A 20,421-nucleotide genomic window follows, 5' to 3' on the forward strand; every position below is an offset into this window, starting at 1 on the left:
CTTGTCTGCCTCCAGGTCTGGAGGTGTGGGTGAGATGGAGGCCACCATGTTAAAGGGCTGCAGGTGAGGCAGTGTCTGATTGCGTGAGCCATGTTTCTGTCATTGCCAGAAGGTTGAGGTTGTTTGAGAGGAAGAGGTCATGTATGGAGGCAGGGGCGGTCTGGCCCGGGGGGCAGGGGGGCAACGGCCACCCGGGCCACTGGGTCAGACGGCTATTAGGGCCGGGGGGTAGCCCAACCGGCCGCCCCCCCGGATGCAAAAAACATAGTTTTCCCCCCGCGGCCGCATCTGATGACATCAAATGCGGCCGTGTCAGCGCACAGGCGGCCCCATCACATGACAGGGGATGCAGCCGCATCCCCTGTCATATGATGCGGCCGCCTGTGTGCCCCCCGTCCATCCCTCTCCGAGCCCGCGCCTGTATGGAGGAAAGTTTGTTACAAGCAAGCGTGCATTTCAAAGGGCACATTTAAAGGACTTTGGAAGAGGGGAGACAGTTGTGTTTGAGGTTTGCTGTATTTCTGTAGTGTCCTGAATACGTTTATTGGGGGATGTGGAATATGTGGGGTGGATTGGATTTGGTAATATATTGCCAGCTAAAAGAAACAGTGAGAAAGATAGGGAATATGATTATAATATATGTGACCTTTTATGTCCTTGTGACAGGTTGAGAATGTTACAGTTAAGTGTTAATTAGAGGGGAGTGGAGTAGTGAGGGGGCAATGTGGGCAGAGGTGTGTGTTGCAGGAAGGGTGAAGGGTGATATAGTCCTAAAGATAATGTCTTGAACGGTTGGTAAGAAAATCGATTTGTTAAACATTGGGATTTAAGAACACATGGAAAGAGCAAATAAACCAAGGAAATGCAGAGAGAAAATGAGAAGTAATACCTGGAGGAAATGTCCAGTGCAACTTATTTCTGGATATCTTTAGATGTTGTTCAGTGTTGGTTCCACTTTGTTGTATAACTGGGCATTTCCTAACACTTTGTGAGAAAACCCCAACACGTCACAACCCAAACACATTTCTCCTTAGATTGAATGCTAAGATATAGTGAGGCTGACTTTAGAACAAGTTACATCTGTGCTCATTGGTCATCTGATTAAAAGGAACTGAAGTGCTCTGTGTCAGGCTAGATAAGAAATAGGCCAACATGGTTGTGGGTGGATGACATAGAAATAATTTATTGTAGAAATGTAATTCAATTAGTGGTGCAAGCGCCAATTTACATCACTGCAAATGTACTTATAATTTATATATATATTGATATGTTTTATATGGAAATGTATTGATTTCGTAGACAGTATGTCATTTTTGGGTTTTGTAACTTTTCTGTAGGAAATCCCAAGTAAGCATCTGAGTGGAGGAGATGTGTTTTGTACAACTCTCTGAGGACAAATAATCTCATGTTAATTAGACCATTTCATTGCTGAATGACCAACACGTCTGTTGAGCCTGAAAACACAGGAGGTGCAATTAGACTTACTGGTAGACTTCCTATGTGTGTAAGACTCAAGATGGAAGTGATTACAGAATAATTTGAATTTTGCAAGTTTAATTACATTAAAATCAAGATTAGAGGAAATGTTATATCCTGATGGTAAACATTCAGTATAAAACCTCAGACATAGTGGTGCTGCTAGCAGCAATGTAAAACCTCTCCATGCTGATTTATGTGCAGGCTGTATGAAGCACCTGGATTGGTTAGAAGAGCAGGAGGCTGGATTACCCCCTGCCAGGGTATCTGTGTAAATCTGTATAAAAAGCGGACAGTTTGACCATGTAATGTATCATCATACCATCTGTAACTTCTGGAAAGATTGCTAGCTCCACTGACTGGCGTGTATATGTCCTTATTAGGACTACATGAGCTAATAAAACATCATTTTATCAGCTGTAATTTCTGTGACCTACAGATTAGACCAATGTAATCCATTATCTGGCTGTTCTGAGGTTGGAACCCAGCATCCAGTACCAACGCTCTGCCCACTACCCTACAGCTCTGGCCAGTGTGATCGGCCAGAGGGAACCATCCACAGCAAACCTGATCTGAATGCAAAAGGTCAGATGTACCGGCAGGGGTACACTAGCAGCGAGAGGTACCCAGAAGGACGCGGTCCTAAGTGCCACTGAAGGAGTCTAGTGGTGGCAGCAGCAAAAGCCCCTCCTAATGAGGTTAGAGGGCTGAGATTAGCATTTGGGATAAAGAAAAGGGGATGGTGGCAAGGCAAACCCAGATGGTCCCCAGCAACACAAGAACAGGGTAGCATAGGAGGTCCATCCTGTCACAATGGTGTTATAACATATGCCTCACTGATTAAAACACTACCACATGTAATAAATACTAACAGAATGATGTTATATACTCTAAAAAGCACAAAATGAGCCGAGATGAGTCACTGATAGTAATGAGATGAAATGAGCTTCAGATAATGGAGAGCATTAGAGTTCAGTATTTCCTGATGTTATGTATTTAAAAAAGTACAAAACACTTCTATTTGTAGAGTAGAAAGTGAGACACGTCCATTTTGTGCTGAATGCTTATGAAATAGAATGAGAGGCGATGAGGAAAGTGTTTGGAAAGGAAGAGATCATATTATATAAATTCTCTTTGGTATCAATGTGAGTGTATCATTTGTGCTGAACATTACACATGTGCTGTAATTAGATCAACATCTTACTTTGGTGTAGTCTCATAGGACGTCCCATCCACCCATCTCCAGCTGCCGTCCACATCTGTCAGACCGATCCATGTGGTGATCCCCTGGGTCAGCTTACTTACATAATCCTTCACCAAAGCAGAAATACAGATCATTACACTGATCAATACACATCTAACTGCTGTCTATATACTTGTCCAGTCGGACACACAAGTTGTTCTCCTAACTGTGACTACAGTGCCCACATATATACTTATACACCCATCTCTGGGCTATGTACACCCACATTTACTTATACACCCATCTCTGGGCTCTGTACACCCACATTTACTTATACACCCATCTCTGGGCTATGTGTACCCACATTTACTTATACACCCATCTCTGGGCTATGTGCACCCACATTTACTTATACACCCATCTCTAAACTATGTGTACCCACATTCACTTATACACCCATCTCTGGTCTATGTGCACCCACATTTACTTATACACCCATCACTGGGCTCTGTGTACCCACATTTATTTATACACCCATCTCTGGACTATGTGTACCCACATTTACTTATACACCCATCTCTGGGATCTGTGTACCCACATTTACTTATACACCCATCTCTGGTCTATGTACACCCACATTTACTTATACACCCATCTCTGGGCTCTGTGTACCCACATTTATTTATACACCCATCTCTGGGCTCTGTGTACCCACATTTATTTATACACCCATCTCTGGGCTCTGTGTACCCACATTTATTTATACAGCCATCTCTGGACTATGTGTACCCACATTTACATATACACCCATCTCTGGTCTATGTGTACCCACATTTACTTATACACCCATCTCTGGGATCTGTGTACCCACATTTACTTATACACCCATCTCTGTACTATGTGCACCCACATTTACATATACACCCATCTCTGGTCTATGTGCACCCACATTTACTTATACACCCATCTCTGGGCTCTGTGTACCCACATTTATTTATACACCCATCTCTGGACTATGTGTACCCACATTTACTTATACACCCATCTCTGGGATCTGTGTACCCACATTTACTTATACACCCATCTCTGGTCTATGTACACCCACATTTACTTATACACCCATCTCTGGGCTCTGTGTACCCACATTTACTTATACACCCATCTCTGGGCTCTGTGTACCCACAGTTACTTATACACCCATCTCTGTACTATGTGCACCCACATTTACTTATACACCCATCTCTAGGATCTGTGTACCCACATTTACTTATATACCCATCTCTGTACTATATGCACCCACATTTACTTATACACCCATCTCTGGGCTCTGTGTACACACATTTACTTATATACCCATCTCTGTACTATGTGCACCCACATTTACTAATACACCCAACTCTAGGATCTGTGTACCCACATTTACTTATACACCCATCTCTGTACTATGTGCACCCACATTTACTTATACACCCATCTCTGGGATCTGTGTACCCACATTTACTTATACACCCATTACTGGATTATGTGCACCCACTTTTACTTATACACCCATCTCTGGTCTATGTGCACCCATATTTACTTATACACCCATCTCTGGTCTATGTGTACCCACATTTAATTATACACCCGTTTTTGCACTATGTGCACCCACATTTACTTATACACCCATCTCTGGGCTATGTGCACCCACATTTACTTATACACCCATCTCTGGAAAATGTGTACCCACATTTACTTATACACCCATGTCTGGACTATGTGTACCCACATTTACTTATACACCCATCTCTGGACTATGTACACCCACAATTACTTATACACCCATCTCTGGACTATGTGTACCCACATTTACTTATACACCCACCTCTGGACTATGTACACCCACAATTACTTATACACCCATCTCTGGACTATGTGTACCCACATTTACTTATACATCCATCTCTGGACTATGTGTACCCACATTTACTTATACACCCATCTCTGGACTATGTGTACCCACATTTACTTATACACCTATCTCTGGGCTATGTGTACCCACATTTACTTATACACCCATGTCTGGACTATGTGTACCCACATTTACTTATACACCCATGTCTGGACTATGTGTGCCCACATTTACTTATACACCCATCTCTGTACTATGTACACCCACATTTACTTATACACCCATCTCTGGACTATGTGTACCCACATTTACTTATACACCTATCTCTGGGCTATGTGTACCCACATTTACTTATACACCCATCTCTGTACTATGTACACCCACATTTACTTATACACCTATCTCTGGACAATGTGCACTCACATTTACTTATACACCCATCTCTGGACTATGTGCACCCACATTTACTTATACACCTATCTCTGGACAATGTGCACTCACATTTACTTATACACCCATCTCTGGTCTATGTGTACCCATATTTACTTATACACCCATCTCTGTACTATGTGCACCCACATTTACTTATACACCCATCTCTGGACTATGTGTACCCACATTCACTTATACACCCATCTCTGTACTATGTACACCCACATTTACTTATACACCCATCTCTGTACTATGTACACCCACATTTACTTATACACCCATCTCTGGACTATGTGTACCCACATTTACTTATACACCCATCTCTGTATTATGTGTACCCACATTTACTTATACACCCATCTCTGGGCTATGTGTACCCACATTCACTTATACACCCATCTTTGGACTATGTGCACCCACATTCACTTATACACCCATCTCTGGACTATGTGCACCCACATTCACTTATACACCCATCTTTGGACTATGTACACCCACATTTACTTATACATCCATCTCTGGACTATGTACACCCACATTTACTTATACACCCATCTCTGGACTATGTGCACCCACATGTACTTATTCAGCCACATTTAGTTACACTCGCACACTATACTAGATTAGTGATGTACACAACATTTCTCCCCCATATCTAGGGATGATCCAGTAATCTCCTGGTGCCCCTCACTCTCCCCCATACCTAGATATCTATAGATCTCCTAGGATGATCCATCCTTACTCACCTGCTCCTCAGCATTGTTTATTACGACCAGATGAGACATCTTATCTTCACAGTCTTTCTTGGCATCAGACCATGGAATGGATTTTTGGGACACATAGTAGCAGCTCAATGCGTAATATCTCCAGTCAAGGCTGCAGAGAGGGTCCTGAGTACCTGCAGGAGATGATGATGGTTTAGGACGTGTTCTAGAAAATGGTCGGTGGTTAGATCGAGAACCTTTCGTGACATGTTACAATCATCCACATAGAACATGTGGCTGCAGTTACAGGAAGTAGATGAAACTGATGTCAGGTCTCTTTCAGATTAATTATAATTATTACCACTTTGCACTTCTATAACAATCCTACAGGAAGGAAGAGAGTCCAATATAATTCTCCTGCCTCCTTCCCTTTCTACTTGTGGGGCAGGCAGGAGAAGTTATACTGTGCAGTTGTCTATACACACAATGTAAGAAGAGATACTGAGAACTACGCCCATCATACAGCACAAGAGGAGTAACACTGTGCAGTTGCCATTACATACAGAATAAGAGCAGATACTGAGAATACACCCAGAATACAGAATAGAGAAAAAGAACTGTGCATCTCATCATTACAAAGAGATAAGCAGTGACGTTCCCAGATGGTTAGGACTGGGATTGTTATAAGGAATCAGGGACATTGGTCACCTATTAGGTGATATCATGTGATGGGGATAAGAAATGAGGACACTAGAGGTGTCTGGAGACAATGGTTGGATCTGGATGTTTGGGTTCTGTTGGGAAATAGGTTTGGTGGGTAAGTGCTCTGGTGGGTGGACTAGTATGAACTAAGTGATGTAATGCGCTCAATTGTCTTAGTACTAGGTGTTTTTGTATTTATTTTTATTTTATATTTGTATTTGTTTTTATTTTTATTGTTTTTATGGATATATCTATTAATTTATTTCTGTCAATTAGCACAATTACTATTACTATTTGATCATTTCTTTTTTCGATCCCCTTTATGTACTTTATAACATTTATCTCTTACCCTCTAATTCCATGTTATAAAATTTGAATTTTAATACTATAATGGTACATATATAATGCTGGTCTTTTTAACTCATTTTTTATGCCTTATGTTGAACATGATACCGATTAGGTTTATCAGTCATCATAGTTTTCTCTCATATGCATAAAAATTTCGCCAATCTTGACTCCACGCCATTCCATTTATCCCACTTAGGGTTCATGAGTACATGTTCCGGACAAATTTAGATTCCTATGATGGCTAGAGATATTTCTAATAAGCAATAGATACTACGTTATAATCCTTGTTGTATTTTTAATCTGTTATTCTTAGTAATGCAATATCCTGCTTGCATCTACTCGGACAACAAGTGGAATGATGGATATCACTAAAGCTATATGAACCAGTACCGTTAGCCAATTCAGAACAAATAGCAGATAAACCCTTGGTATATATTTTTATTCTGCATTTTCATACAACAATGTATATCCATTAGTAACCAATGTCTGCCTATAAGTGTCTTTTTCAAGTCACAAGACCGCCATGCCTATTGGCTAATCAACTGAAGCAGCTATATAAATACTCACAGATAGACTGTTACCCATTCACCCCTGAAGAAATTCGCCAAAGCGAATGAAACGCGTTGGGGCACGCCCCCACACCTCTGATGTTAACCGGAAGTCACGTACGTTCCACTGTGGAACGCACGCCATCTCCTCCTATTTTCACTACCTCTGTAAGCGCGATCAACGCTGTACAACAAAACAGGGATCCCTGCATCGCAAGTTGAACTAAGCACACCGGTGGACTCCATTCTTACTGCCGGATTGACTGAGGTTGATAATTAGATTGCCTATTAAACCCCGCTGTACCACAAGTTAGACCAAGCACGCAGGTGGACTCCATTCATAATGCTGGATTAACTAAGTCTGGGATGTTAGACTGCTTAATGAACCCCGCTGCCCCGCTATTCGCATGGGTTTTAGGATAGACCTCTCCAACAATCTTTATTGCTCCGTGATATTGGAACTTTGGACATTTTGTGTTTTGTGTTTTGTGTTTTGTGCGTGTGGAATATCTATAGGCTGGTTTTATTCATAAAGTGATTTTATTTCATTCAATTTCATTTTGACCCATTTGTTTCAATCCGCATATTGGAAGTACAATTGTCTTTTAACCCTTGTATGTATTATTAAATGTTGTTATAACTTATCATTTGCAACATCCTTCATGGTAGGAATATCTACACCTAGTACTAAGACAATTGAGCGCATTACATCACTTAACTTTTGTTTAGACCTTTAGAGGGACAGGATATTCCCTTTTGGTAATAGCTGCTCTTGTCTTTATTGGAGTTGAGCGCCATCATTATTTATTAAGACTAGTATGAACTCACTGTTTTCATTTCGGATCTCTTCTCTCAATCTTCCAACAGCATTTAATATCCTCTGAACATCGCTCTGAAGTGAGCCTGTGATATGAAGAATACTGGTTACTTACAGTCCCCAGCAGGTACCTATCTGACCCCTCATAGTAACTCCAGATAACCAAACAATCTCTATATCTGTGTGTTGCCCCCATTCTCTCCCCCACCCCATCTCCATAAGATTCAGCAATCACTATCTCAGATCTAGCAGTGCCACATTAATACCTCATATTACCCATGTCCCAGTCACCAGGCTATGGGACAGGGGTGATTTATAGGGGCTCAGGGACCTGGGACCACTTTACAAAATCTTTAAAACATCAATAAATATGATTTAATAAATTATTACTTATAAGAGACCCAAAAACATTTCACACCAGAAATCCACTGATCACCATCACCATCACCATCACCAGGTGTCTGTGTATGTGGGTGTATGGATGTCTTTAGTCAGCCAGAGCACATGAAACTGGTGCATAAGGCAGTGAGGTGTTATTATTTTGGTCTAGGTAAAACTGAAAATCTCAAGTGATAACTGAGAAGACAAATAGCTCCTAAACATTCCCCCTTGATTGTCCTGCTAACAGGGCATTAGGAAAGTGGTTTCTCTATGAGACATATTCCACACATGGGTCCTCGCGATGAAAGAAAAACAAGTATCTGTGTGTGGTAATTTATACTTTATGGTTCTTTCGATGAAGCTCCTCTTGGTCCCCGAGCAAGAGGCCGACTCCAACTGAGAGAGTGACGTGAAACCCATATCAGAGAGAAGTGAAGCTCCGCCCTCAATAAAGACAGCTTCACCAGAAAAATGTTTTAACAAGGGATAACAATAATGAGTTATAAGAGGGGGTAATTACATTTTGCAATTATACACATACATCAATTAAAAAGTTTTGTTCAATTCACGACATAACCTTCTTCATTTTTAATGAAGTCTAATTTTTTACTCCTCATATGTGTATCAGATCAGATGAATTTGCACATTCTCAAAAGACAGAATCCAGATAGTGAAGATAAACGTGAGCTTCAAGCCATACTCTCTCCTGGGACTTGCAGTGCACCAAGCTGCGCACTGAAGCAATTTGGCACTAAGACTGTGTCACTTTGATAAAGATCAGATTAAGGCTTTAGGCCCAAATCAACATTTTTTTCCTTCACAATCTAGTTGGAGTTATTTGGATTTATTTTCAGAGCTGGTAACAAAAAAACAATATTGAGGCGCATGAGAAGAATAAATTAAATCTAAAACAGTGATCTCACATTCCATGAAAATTTGGCGCTTGAAAAAATTACATTGAGGCACAAACAGGCGGATAAAGGGGGTGGGACAGAAGTTATGAACAGGGACAAATATATTGAAGAATCATTAAGATTACTGGGGATAACGACTCCTATGATGTTTTGGAAACGGATTCTACACTGAGTTCTGTTGCTGAACTAAGGACTCTTGGGAAAAGGGAAAGGAACAAGCTGCTTAACACTAACAGAATATCACTTGTGTAACACAACCGCTAAGATTGCTGACTTATAACACACCCAAAGACCTAGAAGAGACTAGGAAGTCCTCTAAGATGTCCCATCGTCTTTGACTAGTAGAGTGTCAGAGTACGAGGACATATTTAAAAAAAATATGTCCTGACTTTGGATTTATATGTACTCTATTCAACACATATTTTACAAAGCTGAAATAATATGCAGTGGAATAATCTCTTTAAAAGACATACTCTAGAAGTGACTTCCTTTTATGATTCTATCCCACATGAAGGGGGAGTTTTTAATAAATCCAGTATATTAAATTTGTTCTTAACATAATAATATTACTTTTATAGATCGATTTTATACACAAACATGAGGGACAGTTATGGGAACTATTTTCACGCCCAGTAATGTCAATCTGTATATGGGGCGCTGGGACAGCAAGAAGATTTTCACAATTTTATACAGGAAACAATTTCTAACTTGACATTTATGTCTAATTTTAGGGAAGATGAGATAAATTTTCTAATAAGATCGATACATATCCTTTTTTACGTAGATAGTAACAGTTACCTGGAATATTCAAGTTATCCTTTAGAAAGCTAGAAGAGAAATATACCATTCCCTAAATTGGCAAGAAACTGCACAAAAAAGGAAGCCTATCAAATACCTATCTAAATCGATTTCTAGAAAGAGATTATCATTTAGAAATACAATAAAAAAGCTCAGTTAATTACGAATGACAATTATCTAGAAAATAAAATTAAGAAATTACTTTATGATCACTGACACATCCTGAGAATTTATCCTATCTGTTCAAAATATCTTCCGGAAAAAATTTTTTTTGAGGCTCGTACTCTGAAACCTTATCTTTCCCCTAGTTGTTTGGAGGTCGTGAATCCAACTGGTGCGACCATATTTTTGAGTTCTATAAGAGGGTCTTTTTTCCATGCAATGCATGTAAAGTGTGTAAATAGTGTAGTAAGGGAGCACAATTCATTTTAGATTCTGAAAATTCAAACACAAGAGAGATCCCTCAATCCCCTTCTCCATTCGTTCTCTTCCAAATTTAGTTGCCATTTACCTAATATTTCATCAGACAGAATCCTCTTCACCGATCTGTCGATCTCTGTCATTTTGTTCATCATTGTGGTATCTGTAGATACAGAGGTTTTATGGGTAAATTCACCTTCTTTCCCTGGAGTTTTACTCACCTTTCATTCCTGCCTGGATCACTTATGTGCGTATACTTTTTCGGTATGCACAGAGCTCTTTCATGCAAGATATGCTGGCATATGTCCCATTCTGCATGACCCAAAATATATGTAGATATGTGATAACACAGTTATATGAAAATAATTATTTAAAATTAGGGTAAGTACTGTACAAGTGAAGAATCTCTAGTCTAGATGTAAAATGCCTTAATCCCAGATCCATGTCTTGCCCCTCACTCTCCCCCAGCCACATAATGGTGTGATATTTATTACCCACAGATCCATCTCTTGTCCCTCGCTCTCCCCCATTGTAGATCTTCATCTCTCACCTTTTGAAGTCTTTTTTATTAACAGCTCAATCTCCTTTAGTGGATTGACAGACCCCAGTGTGCCCAGTCCAATCACCATTGGACACTCACCATTCTGAGTCAGATACTCCACTTTTGAGTTTAGGCTCGCGTTCAGTTTTCCGAGTTGTGAGTTGAGGCTTCTTTCTGTCTTGATTACTCCATTATCTAGAGTACAAGTAAAGTCGACACTTATTCTCTTCTCTCCTCCACAATGAGTGTGACCATGATGTAATGAGGGTGTAAATGTAGTGTAAGTGTGAATACAGTGTTAATGTGGATATCACATGAGTGTAGCTTGAATGTGAATAGTTATTGCTGAACATGAAAAGTTAGGAGGTGTGTAGACATTGTGAGACTGGCAGTAGCAGTGAAGTGAGTCATTAACATAGAATAGGAGTGTGAGGATACCGGGGTTAGAACCAAAGCTCACTAGATACCCTGTCCTCTAGGCTCACAGGTCACACAGGTAAGGAGACAGGAAAGAAATAATAATCCCTTTTATTAAACAAAGTGTACACACTTAGTAAAATACAACAGTGCTCCCCAAGGAGAAACTTGTTCCCCCACCAAATATATCAAGTGTCAGAAAATCACCAGTGCAAGTAAAAACTCCCCAACAAAGTCCCCAGCAGGTTACCTCCAAGCACAGAGTCCTAGCAGGTCCAAACTCCTGGTAATAAAATCCACAGCTGACAATCCAAGTGGGCCACGGTTTCTGATCCTTAAGGTGGGTCTGTGTATCTTGCTGATCCCAGCTGTACATATGCCTTCAGGAGGTGTTTCAGCGTTCCATTGAAACGCTCACATAACCCATTGGTCTGGGGATGGTACGGAGTGGTTCGCAGGGGCTTAATGCCCCACTTTTCCCATAGGGTCTGGACTAGGTCCCCTTGGAATTGGGTCCCCTGGTCAGTAACCACTTCCCTGGGATATCCTACCCGGCTGAAAATGTCCACCAGAACCTGGGCCACATGCTCTGCGTCTATGGACGACAGGGCTACTGCCTCTGGGTATCTGGTGGCAAAGTCCACCAGGGTGAGGATGAATCTTTTTCCGGTGTAACTGGGGATGGCTAATGGACCTACGATATCTATAGCCACCCGTGCAAAGGGCTCCTCAATTATAGGCAGGGATTATAGTGGGACTTTCTTAGGGGCTCTCCCTATTCTCTGGCAGGTGTCACAGGAGGCTTTGTACTGTTTCACATCCTGGGTGACTTGAGGCCAGAAAAAAGTCCGCAAACACCCGGGCCAACGTTTTTCTGGTGCCAAAGTGCCCCGCTGCTGGAATGTCATGGGCCAGCGCTAATAAATGGGTCCGGTAAGCCCAGGGTACTACCAACTGCTTCACTTCTGTCCCTGGGTCTTGATCTAGGGTGGGGGTGACTACCCTATATAACAGCCCTTTGTCCCACACTACTTTACTGCCTGCCACTTCCCCTCCCCCAGCGTCTGCTGCACTCCTCAGTTTGGCTAGGGATGGGTCAGTCTGTTGGGCCTTCCTAAATTCCCTTCTGTCCTCCTCCCCCAAATCAATTTCTGGTACAACATCAGATCTTTTAGGGTTACTCACCAACGGTGCTGCCTCTGGCTCCTTGGTTCTGGTTTCTGGGGTTAGTCTTGGTGGTCTCCTTGGCGTTGCGGCTTCTTGTGCAGCTGTGGCTTGCACTCGGCTCTGGCTGCGGGTCACAGCTTGCACAAAGTGAGTGACCAATCCCTGGCCCAAATCATTCCCCAAAATCACTTTTGCTGGTAGTCCATCCAGGATGCCCACCTCCACCATTCCAAATCCCGCCCCCCAATCCAAATGTACCCGGGCCACTTGAATATCTGCAAGATGGCCCCCCACCGTGGAAATCCGGACCTGCTGTCCCTCCATAACTTGGGATCTTTTAATTATATCAGGCTCCACCAGGGTCAGGGATGCTCCTGAGTCTCTCAACCCCTGGACCTTGCAGTCCCCCACCCACACGTCCTGTAGATGACCCTGCATATTCCTAGGGCTCTGCCTCCCCTCCCCCAAAATCAGGTTCACCACATACACCCTGTCCCTTGCCTCTGGCACATCAGGACAGGGTGGCTCGGCCTCAATGCCGATTTCAAAATCTCCTGGGGCATACTGTACAGCGGCCCCTGGTGCAGCTCTGGCTCCTGGCATCGGACCTTTGGTACGGGGACAATCTCTCTGGAAGTGCCCCACCTGGTTGCACCGATAGCACCTCTTTGGATTCAGGTCCCAGGGTCTGGATCGGACTGGTTCATCTCTTGGATTCCGGGCAGAGTTCTCTCTAATAAAGGGGCCTCCAGGTGTCACTAGACTTGCTGGAATTGGTCGGCTCCCCCTCCCTGCAGCTGCTTGACTAGGCATACTAGGGGCTCTCAACCTGGGTCGACTCACCACATACTCATCAGCTAGCCCTGCTGCCTCCTCCAGGGTCTCAGGTTTTCTATCCGCCAGCCATTCCCGGATCTCTGGGGCCATTTTTAGAGTCAGCTGCTCCAGCATAATGAGCTCTTTAATTTGCTTAGCGGAGCAAGCCACTTTCCCTTCCAACCATTTCTCACAGGCCCTCTGTAGCTGGCTGGCAAATTCCTGGTGCGACTGTGACCCTCCTTTATTTAAAGTCCTGAACTTGTATCTGTAGGTCTCTGCATTTAACTGGAATTTTGCCATCAGCGACTTTTTCACCGTACCATAATCCCCACATTCTTGAGGGCTTAGAGCCTGGTAAGCTTCCAGCGCTCTCCCAGTCAGGCTGGGTCCCAGATATTTGGACCACTCTTCCTCCTCAATCCCATGGACTCCCATCAAGTTTTCAAAAACCTGGAGATGGGTATCAATGTCTGCATCTGCCTCTTTAAAAATTGGGACTCCACTATATCCCAGCTGAGGTCTCAACCGGGCCTCTCCCCGACCTTCTTTTCTCTGCATCTGGGGTACCTCAATTGCTACCCCCAACATTGCTTGGAGTACGGCTGCCCTTTCATGCAGGGTTGCCCTTTCCCCCAGTGCTGTCAGCCAATCTTGAAGCACTGCTGGAGTGCCGGACGGTGGTCTGGGTTGTGTCCCACTGGGGGGTCTCTGTGGCTGGCCTTTGGCCTCCTCCTCCTCCACCTCTGACTCTTCCATCTCCTCAGGGTGAGCCCTTTCCCATTCCATTAGTTTGGCCACCAGAACTTCACGCACGTCTGTGTCATCAAAGTCCACCCCTTTGGTTCTGCAGAACCCCTGCAAGTGTTGTTTCCTTGCTTTCTTATAGAATCTCTCTGTGGCTTTTAAACTGATCTGCTCTGCTTCTGTGGCCATTCCTGCTGACTTCCCAGCCAGGTTCTTTTTTTACTAACACTGGTGCTGACAGACTGTTGCCTTGTGTCCTTACAGAGCCTGACCGTATCTGGATACGAGTCCCTGCGCTCTACCCAAACGTTGGGACTGTGTGATCCCACTGCTGCCACCAAAAATTGTGAGGACACCGGGGTTAGAACCAAAGCTCACTAGATACCCTGTCCTCTAGGCTCACAGGTCACACAGGTAAGGAGACAGGAAAGAAATAATAATCCCTTTTATTAAACAAAGTGTACACACTTAGTAAAATACAACAGTGCTCCCCAAGGAGAAACTTGTTCCCCCACCAAATATATCAAGTGTCAGAAAATCACCAGTGCAAGTAAAAACTCCCCAACAAAGTCCCCAGCAGGTTACCTCCAAGCACAGAGTCCTAGCAGGCCCAAACTCCTGGTAATAAAATCCACAGCTGACAATCCAAGTGGGCCACGGTTTCTGATCCTTAAGGTGGGTCTGTGTATCTTGCTGATCCCAGCCGCTCGGCCAACTCTCCACCAGCTTGGTGGGACCCTGGGTATAGTCTCCCTACCGATGTAGGCTCACCAATTCCCCAGAATCTGCGAGTGTCTCCCGATGGAGTGGTAACAGAATCAGTCCTAGAGGTACACTGTCCGATCTCTGTCAAGAAGCTCCTGCCTTAAGCATTCCTTTAAGGCCCTGCGAGAATACTGTTACTCTCCAACAGTCCAAGTTCTCCCTGTCTCAAGATTCTCCAACAACTCCCCCCCCTCCCCCAGACAGCTCCCCTTTTGTCCCTTCCACAACCCCCCACTCATTGTCCTCTTCTGATTGGTGGTGTGGAGAGTTTGGGTGGTAACAGGGGTGGAAATAGTGCATGACATCAGTGGTCTCCCCCCTGCGGTGATGGTGCCATTCGGACTGTGTTGCAGACTTGCTAGAACAATAGTTAGCAAACAGGGAGAGACCCCCTCCTGATTTTAGATAAGGTCCTGACCCTCCTCTTTTTAACCCGTTCCACTACTTTTTGATGTCACAGGGTCCACAGCTGATTCCCACTTCCTGTGAGCTGCCTCTCCCCTCCCTCTCTGGACACCACAGCAATAAGAGATCTGGCCACCGGGCGGCATTTAATAACAGAGTGGGCCATGGTTGTTCAGTTGGCCCACTGAGGACAGACCGGGTTGGCAGGATATTCTCAATATAAGGCCCGGGTCTGTCACAAGGAGGACAAGTGAAAATCGGGGATTTGAGTGGTCAGTAACATAACATAGGGTCAAACCAAAATGTGTGCTGCATCAGTCGTCGTTCACTAAGGGGGTTTCCTGTTGTAGTGTTTTATTCCAGATTGGCCTCATGCATTATATGTGTATATACTGTGTGAGTGTAGGTGTAGTGTGGGGATTAGTGTGAGTTTTGTAGTACAACGAGTGTAGATGTGTTGTGAGCATTATTACAGTGTATTGTCTGAGTTTTGGGATGGAGTTTTAGGATATAAAGTGGGGATAATGTAATGTAAATGTAGGGATGTTCCACACTCACTTGTGATGGTCACAACGAGGATGATGATGATGAAGAGGAGAGCAGCATAGAGAGATGATAAAGCACAGATCACAAGGGGGGGCTGTAGGACCCCTCTGTTCATTGTGAAACCTGTGGAGGACAGAATCAATTCACAAATATGTTACTGCTGGATTCAATAAAATATTATTTGAAAAGTATAGAAAGTAAGAGAGTTGGGATGGAGAGATCTCTCTAATACAATATGTAGCCTGGGACTCCTCAAGTAAGAGAATATGATACAATCACTCTGTGCTATTGGTCGTGGGGGGCAAAAGAGAGAGAGGAGTAAAGGGTCACAACCAGGCAGCGGAGTTGGGTGACAGAGGAGACAGTTGTGTTATTAACAATGATGGAGAGGTCATAGTGGGAGGGGAGTCTGGAGGGAGGAAAGCCAATTAGTTCAGTTTTACAGATATTAATTTTGAGAAAGCGCGAGGACATCCAGGAGGAGATAGCAGAGAGACAGTCAGATACACGAGAGAGGAGGGTGGAAGAGAGATCAGGAGAAGAGATGTAGAGTTGAATGTCATCAGCATAAAGGTGATACTGAAGACCGAAGGAGGAGATGAGACTGAGGGAGGGAGTATAGAGCAAAAATAGTAGGGGTAGAGAACAGAGCCCTGAGGGACTCCTACCGGGATAGGGGAGGGGTGGAGGAAGAGCCAGACGCGGAGACAGAGAAGGAGCGGTTGGCGAGGTATGAGCAGAACCAGGCGTGGACTGAAATGGAGAGGCCGAGAGAGAGAAGAGTTTGCAGAAGGAGTGATGTGGTCCGCGGTGTCAAAGGCCATGGTGAGGTCAAGGAGGATGAGTAAGGAGAAATGACCCCTGGATTTGGCTGATAGGAGGTCATTAGTAACTTTGGCAAGGGCAGTTTCAGTGGAGTGGAGGGGGCGATAACCGAATTGGAGAGGGTCGAGGAGGGAATTGTCCGAGAGGTATCTGGTGAGGCGACTGCAGACAAACTGCTCAAGTAATTTGGAGGCGTAGAGGAGAAGTGAGATAGGGAAATAATTGGCGAGAAAGGTGGGGTCGATATTTGTTTTTTTGAGGATGGGAGAGATAACAGTGTGTTTAAATGAGGAGGGCACTACACCAGAGGAGAGTGATAGGTCGAAAAGGTGTGCGAGGTAGGAGCAGGCAGTAGGAGAGAGAGAGCGAAGGAGGTGAGAGGGAATGGGATCAAGAGGACAGGTAGAGGGTGGATAGCAAAGAATAAGGAGGCGAACTTCGCCCGATGTAGGGCAGAGGGAGCACCAGAGTTATTTGTTGGAGGAGGGTGAAGCGATAAGGACGGCGGGAGAAGGATGGGCGGATGAGATGTTCAGTCTGATGGCCTCAATTTTGGAAGAGAAAAAAGTGGCGAAGTCAGCAGCGCAGAGGGAAAGTGGGACAGGGGGGGGGGCAGAGAGGAGGGAGTTGAAGGTGGCAAAGAGGCTGCGGGGATTAGAAGATTGAGAAGAAATGAGGGACTTAAAGAAGATTTGTTTAGTGAGTGAGAGGGCAGTGCAGAATGAGGAGAGGATAAATTTAAAGTGAAGGAAGTCAGCCAGGGAACGAGATTTCCTCCAGAGGCGTTCAGCAGTGCGAGAAAACCTTTGGAGGAAGCGGGTGAGTTTGAAGTGCCAGGGTTGGGGAACAAGGTGACGTCAGCAGATAGAAGAGGCGGGGTGACAGCCTCCAGGACAGTAGTTAGGGAGTGGTTGTAGAGAGAGGATGCCTGGTCAGGAAAGGCAAGGGAAGTAAGGGGTGAACGGAGAGTATCAAGAGAGGAGGAGAAATAGGTACGGTCGTTAGCTTCAAGGTTGCGTCTATTGCATATTAGTCCAGCTAGATTACAATGGGAATAAGATTTCAGTGGGTGATATGATCCACTCACACAACAAAGTTAGTCAAGGGGCTTGAGGGTTGTTTGAGCATAGAAAGAACATATTTAAGTTGAGTGTGGATGGTGTAGAGGTTGGAAATTGGGTAGAATAGCCTAGGGAGGATAAGATATCTGTTGAGAACATTTTTCAGAGAATCCTTGAAGGTTTGGAGGCAGAGGAAAGTATTGTTGTATGAAGGATGAAACTCCACAGAGAAAAGTCCTTTAAATGAGTATGGAAGCAGGAAATAAGAGTTACAGTGGAATATTTGCAAGCAGTATCAGTATAGCCGCACTGTGCAAAATAGATTTTAGGGGTGAGTGTCTGCTTTGGGTAGATGAGTAAGGATGATATTGCAATAGTCAATACGGGAGAAAGTGAGTGCATGAATTGGAGTTTTTGCAGTGTCTTATTATATATGTGCGTATTCTGGAATGTGACTTAGATGTATGTGACAGGATTAAGACACAGAATGGATGTGGGGGACAAAGAATGGTCGTGAGTCAAGGATCACACCAGGGTAGTGAGCTTTGGGAGTATAATTTATTGCATGTTGTCAACAGAAATAGATATGTCAGGTAGGTAACTTCTGTTGTCTGGTGGGATAATTATTAGCTTTGTTTTTGAAAGATTGAGTTTGAAGTGGAGAGAGGACATCCAAGATAAAATGGCAGAAAGACAGTCAGTAACGCAAGACAACACAGATGGTGAGAGATCAGGAGAGGATAGATAGATTTGTGTATCATCCGCATAGAGATGATACTGAAATCCAAAGGAGCTTATTAGTTTTCCAAGAGAAGGGGTGTAGATAGAGAATAACAGAGGACCTAGGACTGAGCCTTGTAGAACTCCAACTGATAAAGGAAGTGTAGGGTCAGTGGATCCAGAGAAAGCAACACTGTCGTTAAGACCTAAGGATCGCAGCGTTTGTATGAAAAGAGAGTGGTTAACGGTGACAAATGCATCAGATATATCTTTCCATTCGTTTTCTAAATTCTATCTACTAAAACTAGGCTAGATATAACGTTCCATGAGTTTTATAGATTGATTCTGCAATGAGGTAGCCAGGCATGTCACTACATACATGTTCTACAACGAGGGAGCCAGGCATGTCACTACATACATGTTCTACAACGAGGGAGCCAGGCATGTCACTACATACATGCTCTACAACGAGGGAGCCAGGCATGTCACTACATACATGTTACATACATGTTCTACAACAAGGGAGCCAGGCATGTCACTACATACATGTTCTACAACCAGGGAGCCAGGCATGTCACTACATACATGTTCTACAACGAGGGAGCCAGGCATGTCACTACATACATGTTCTACAACCAGGGAGCCAGGCATGTCACTACATACATGTTCTACAACCAGGGAGCCAGGCATGTCACTACATACATGTTCTACAACGAGGGAGCCAGGCATGTCACTACATACATGTTCTACAACGAGGGAGCCAGGCATGTCACTACATGCATGTTCTAGATTCTAAACAGTTCTTTATACAGACTCAATGAAGTCTGGATGTTAGAAAACTCATCAGGATAACAAATATATTAAACAGCTCATTCTCCTACTCAATTGAATGTTAATGTCATGATTCATACATATATTCTGTTGGTTTATCTATAGGAAGAAGAACTATTTATTATCAGCAGACTGGTGTCCATGTGGTAACTGCTGGGAGGGCAGGAAAATCCTGCTCTGTAATTACTGATGGTTCTGATTAGCTGCTCTTCTCAGCTGTAGGACAATCTCTCAGTATCACCAATAACTCAGGGGGTTCAATGGAAATGAGCAAATGTTCCTGTAGTCAGTGGGATAAAGGATGGAATGTGGAATGGCAGGTATGTAAGTAGGTTGGAACACTGTATACTAGTCATCATTTGTATAAGGTCATATATCTATAATACCCACTATTAAAGATGGAGCTGCAATATAGCAGTCATCAGTAAAGTGGGGTCTTTATTACATACTTACCACCAGAAATATGTTTTCTTTTTGTGTATGTTGAACACCAGGAATGTGGGTCATCTTTCTATAATAGCCATAAAATGGGGGGTCTTTTTTATTTACTTACCACCGGAAATTTCGGATCTGTTGTTATACTTAACACAAGTAATTTGGGGACTGTATTGTGTACTAGCCATTGGTGAAGCCAGGATCTGTCTTTAATAGAATTGCCACCAGAAATAAGATAAGGAGGGTGTATATTGTATATTTGCCACCATGAATGTCGGGTCAGCTTTGCATGCTTCCCATTAAAAATAAGGCCACCATTGTTACCACTCCTACATGTAATAACTGACATTTACCATCGTCCCATATGATTGTTACCTTGTTTTTTCCACCTATTGTTTCCTGAGCTATTGTTTGGTGTTGCGTCCTCATTAAGGCTTTGAAAATCTTGATAGTCCGTTGACATTTTCTGAGAAAAAAAAGCTGCATTAGTACTTATTAGACTTTGCTCATTATTCTTATTACCATGTGGGT

At 43.5% G+C, this 20,421-nt stretch overlaps 1 protein-coding gene across 2 annotated transcripts in view; it reads right to left on the reverse strand.

Annotated features, from left to right (window-relative positions):
• The window catches only part of LOC142150930 (C-type lectin domain family 10 member A-like), a 47,480-nt gene that overhangs the window by 22,572 nt on the left and 4,487 nt on the right, over positions 1-20,421 (reverse strand). The window contains exons 2-8 of one of the 2 annotated variants that reach the window (XM_075206128.1): positions 20,266-20,356; positions 16,031-16,141; positions 11,255-11,350; positions 10,706-10,777; positions 8,113-8,187; positions 5,729-5,880; positions 2,681-2,787 (exon numbers count right to left, since the gene is read on the reverse strand). In XM_075206128.1, coding sequence (XP_075062229.1) covers positions 2,681-2,787; positions 5,729-5,880; positions 8,113-8,187; positions 10,706-10,777; positions 11,255-11,350; positions 16,031-16,141; positions 20,266-20,353 — 701 coding nt within the window. In that variant the 5' untranslated portion in view covers positions 20,354-20,356. The remainder of the gene's footprint in view (positions 1-2,680; positions 2,788-5,728; positions 5,881-8,112; positions 8,188-10,705; positions 10,778-11,254; positions 11,351-16,030; positions 16,142-20,265; positions 20,357-20,421) is intronic. The other variant, XM_075206129.1, reaches the window with a different exon arrangement.

The sequence above is a fragment of the Mixophyes fleayi genome, chromosome 4 (assembly GCF_038048845.1).
Source record: "Mixophyes fleayi isolate aMixFle1 chromosome 4, aMixFle1.hap1, whole genome shotgun sequence".
NCBI classification, from domain to species: domain Eukaryota; kingdom Metazoa; phylum Chordata; class Amphibia; order Anura; family Limnodynastidae; genus Mixophyes; species Mixophyes fleayi.